Source organism: Arachis ipaensis, chromosome B08 (genome assembly GCF_000816755.2).
Source record: "Arachis ipaensis cultivar K30076 chromosome B08, Araip1.1, whole genome shotgun sequence".
In the NCBI taxonomy this organism is placed as follows: Eukaryota; Viridiplantae; Streptophyta; class Magnoliopsida; order Fabales; family Fabaceae; genus Arachis; species Arachis ipaensis.
This window is the reverse complement of record NC_029792.2, coordinates 28466615-28470440: the sequence shown is the minus strand read 5'-3', so window position 1 is coordinate 28470440 and position 3826 is coordinate 28466615. Positions and strand designations below refer to the sequence as shown.

Genomic DNA, 3826 nt, shown 5'->3' with positions numbered 1-3826 from the left:
ACAGAAGTTATTAGTTCCCCACCCCAACCCATTCCGAAGCCCGCCTCGGAAGTGACCCGCCCCGATACACCTCAATTTGATCTTCTTCCTCCTTCGTGCAGAGATCTTCACCTCTATGCTCTTCATCCTCAGCTATGGTGCATGTCCCTAGATCGAAGCTCCTCCTTTCTCCACTGCCATTGCCATCTCTAATCCTGCGGAATTCCTCTCGATTTTGGCCTTTGCTGCGCCTTTCCGCTGATGCCCCTTCCGGACCTGCTTCACCAACCCTCCCACCATACACCTTTGCAGGTGCCGCTTCGCATTCATTGGGTTTCCGTCGGAACTGCCATGAATCCCCTGGCGCATCCCTATTCTGCCGATAGTTACCCCATCCTTGTCCTAACGCAACCTGCGACACTGCCCGATCGGCTGAGCCTCCTCCTCGGTCCCTGTCTCCTATAACAATGGCTTTAGTGTGGCTGTTAATGGCTAGTTGGTGAACTACTGTGGGTTGATTCTGCTCCTTATCTTCCGCTGGTGGCTTATCTCGGGTTTCTATTTCAACCCTCCTAGGTAATCTCTCCTCCCTTCGCAGTTCTTGGTGGGTAGTTGTGTCGGGAACCATGTTAACTTGAATCTGCATACCTTGATGCTGTATACCTTGAACGTGCTGAATTGTTGCGAAACTTGCTTCTATTCTGATTGTATTCCTAACTTGAGCAGGCGGATTCATTGTCCACTGTCTCCCTAGGTCATTCCCCGCTGCCATCGCTGCCAGTTGGTGAGCTAGCTTGTTGCCATCTCTTGGAGTCCAGGTAGCTCCTACATCTGGAGTCTCTTCCAGCAATTGGAGAATGTCACGGAAGATTGCATCCGCTTTCGCTATAGGCATTTTTGACTTGATTGCCTGAATCAGAGGTAAGCAGTCTGTTTCAATTATGCACTTGGGTATTTGTAGATTTTTTATGAGTATGAATGCCTCCCTGTATGCCTGAGCTTCAGCTGTTAATGCTGATATTGTCTTGAATGTTGCTGTAGTCCCTGTGATGACTTTTCCTTGCCAATCCCTGACTACCACTGCTAGAGCAGCCGTACCTGTATCCTTGTGAAAAGCTGCGTCTGTGTTCGCCTTCAACCTATTCCTTGGCGGAGGTCTCCAGGTAATTCTCTTTCTCTCACCTCTCCTTACTGTTTCTGATTTTTTTTCTGTACTGGATTCCTGTGTTGCTTTCTGAAATTATGATGTTAGACACTCTGATTAGATTATTACCTTTAGTGGGCTGATTTTTTATTGTTGGAATATATGCTGATTCCTTGCTTTTCAAATGCACCAACACACACATCCGAGATTGCATAATATATTCGCTTATTCATTCCCTGTTTCACTCCTTATTCTTCTAATTTTATCCATCATCCACTCTCCAAAAGATCTTACATTAGAGGCCGTAGGCACCATTTGAATGCTTGATCCGAACCACACTGCTCTAGTCCACGGACACAATAAAAGTGCATGTTCAATTGTTTCTTCCTCTCTCTGGTATATGCTGCATGTGGGTGTCTTTGTAATTTTCCGCTGATATAGGTTCATATTTACTGGCAGAATTCTATGCACTGCTTTCCATAAAAATATTCTAATCTTTTGAGGCACTGGTAGTTTCCAAATAGCCTCCCAAACCTCCCTCCAATCCTGACTAGTCGAAGCTTTGCAGATTCTTCCCTTTTCCCTTGAGTCTTTCTCTTCCTTCGCTACATGATAACCGGTTTTAACAGAGTACTGCCCATCATTTTTGTATGACCAAACAAAAAAGTCCTTTTGATTGATCATGCTTATGGGGGTTTTAGTTATTAGATCGGCTACATCTCCCGGAAATATGTCCATGATTTTGTTTCTGTCCCAACCCTCCCCTTTTCTTATCAGCTCACTCAATCTTCTAATACCGCGTACTCCGCCTGTCCCTAATTTTCCTGTCCCAGCCACCCAATTATCTTTGCAAATGTCTACCTCCGCTCCATTTCCTATACTCCATCTTCCCTTCCTTCTAAGAAAGTCTCTTCCTTCCAGCAGGCTTTTCCATATCCACGATGCGTTTCTTCCTACTCCCGCCTCCCATAGGCTGCAATTCGGGTAATAAATTGCCTTTAGTGTTCGAACACATATAGCATCCTCCTCCTTTAACAGCCTCCATGCTTGTTTAGCCAAGTGTGCTATGTTTTGACATTCTAAATCCTTGAACCCCAAGCCTCCATTTAATTTTCTCCTTGTCATTTTTGTCCAACTCTTCCAGTGAATGCTTGTTTCCTTTCCATTGTTTCTCTACCAAAATCTGGCTATTGCTGCTTCAATTCTCTTGCAAAAAGATTTAGAAAATTTAATGATATTCATGGCATAGACAGGAATCGCCTGTATTACTGCTTTTATTAAAACCTCCTTTCCGGCTTGATTTAATAGTTTCTCCTTCCATCCTTGCATCTTGTCAAGAATTTTCTCCTGTATCCACTCCAATGCCTTATTCTTGGATCTTCTCCATCTTGCTGGGAGTCCTAGGTATCTTCCCGAATCCTCCCATGAGTTCATTCCAGTGATCTCCTCAATGTTCACCCTCCTTTGTATTGGTACCTGCCTTCCAAAAATCAGCCCGGACTTGTCCGTGTTAATTCTCTGTCCTGATGCCTCTGTATATTTGTTTATAATATGGATAAGTTGATAAATCTCCTCTTCTTGCGCCCCTGCAAAAATAATACAATCGTCAGCGAATAAGAGGTGAGTAATGACTGGTGCTGATGAAGCAAGCCTAATTCCGGAAATGAGATTTTCCCTCTTCGCCTTTTCCATGAGGATAGTAAAACTCTCAGCAGCCAAAATAAATAAATAGGGCAATAGGGATCTCCCTGCCTGAGCCCTCTTTGTGGATAAATCTTGGTTGACAACTTACCATTTATTTTGAATCTATAACTAGCACTTTTCACACAGCTCATCATCAATCTGACCCACTCTTTGCTAAATCCGAATTCTTCCATTACCCTTTGTAGGAAATTCCATTCCAGCCTATCATATACCTTGTTCATATCTAACTTGATGGCCATGTCATTGCTTTCATGATTTCCTTTTCTGTTTAATTAATGAAAATCTTCCTGTACTATTACTATATTATCCTGTATGAGTCTACATTTTACAAAGGCACTTTGAACCGGAGAAATAATAGCATCTAATACTTTTCTTAACCTCCCCACCAAGACCCTCGTAACAATCTTGTACATAAAACTGCAACAGCTTATAGGTCTAAGTTGATTCAGGCTTTCTGGCTGACTCGTTTTAGGTATCAACACAACCGTTGTTTCTCCCAAGTCCCCTGGTAAGCTGCCTTCTCTAAAAATTTGTTTGACTACCCTACACACTTCTTTACTCAAAATATCCCAGTGTTGTTGAAAAAATAATCCATTTAATCCATCTAGGCTTGGAGCTTTTAAACCCCTCAAGCTAAACACCGCTTCTTTAATTTTCTCATCCATGATGTTTGCCATTAACTCCTCATTCATCTCTCTTGTAACTCTCTTAGGAATTTCTGTTACGCACTCTTCTAGGTTCCTATCTCCTTCCGAAGTAAAGAGCTTAGTGAAATGTCTTTCTACCAATCTCATAATATTAGCTTCCCCCTGTATCCACTTTCCAGTCTCATCTCTCAATTTGTCAATTCTATTCCTAATTCTTCTCTGAATAGTTGTTGCATGAAAGAAGGCTATATTTTTATCACCCCACTTTAACTATTTCAGCCTTGATCTTTGCCCCCAATATTTCTCTTCTTGTTTCCAAAGCTCTGATATTTGGTTTTTCAAATCTTTTTAC

General features: G+C 42.4%; 1 protein-coding gene across 1 annotated transcript in view; it reads right to left on the bottom strand.

Moving 5' to 3' along the window:
* LOC107610838 overlaps nt 2297–3826 on the bottom strand; it is a 2429-nt gene continuing 899 nt past the window's right edge. Inside the window, exon 3 of the mRNA XM_016312830.1 lies at nt 2297–2709. Coding sequence (XP_016168316.1) covers nt 2297–2709 — 413 coding nt within the window. The remainder of the gene's footprint in view (nt 2710–3826) is intronic.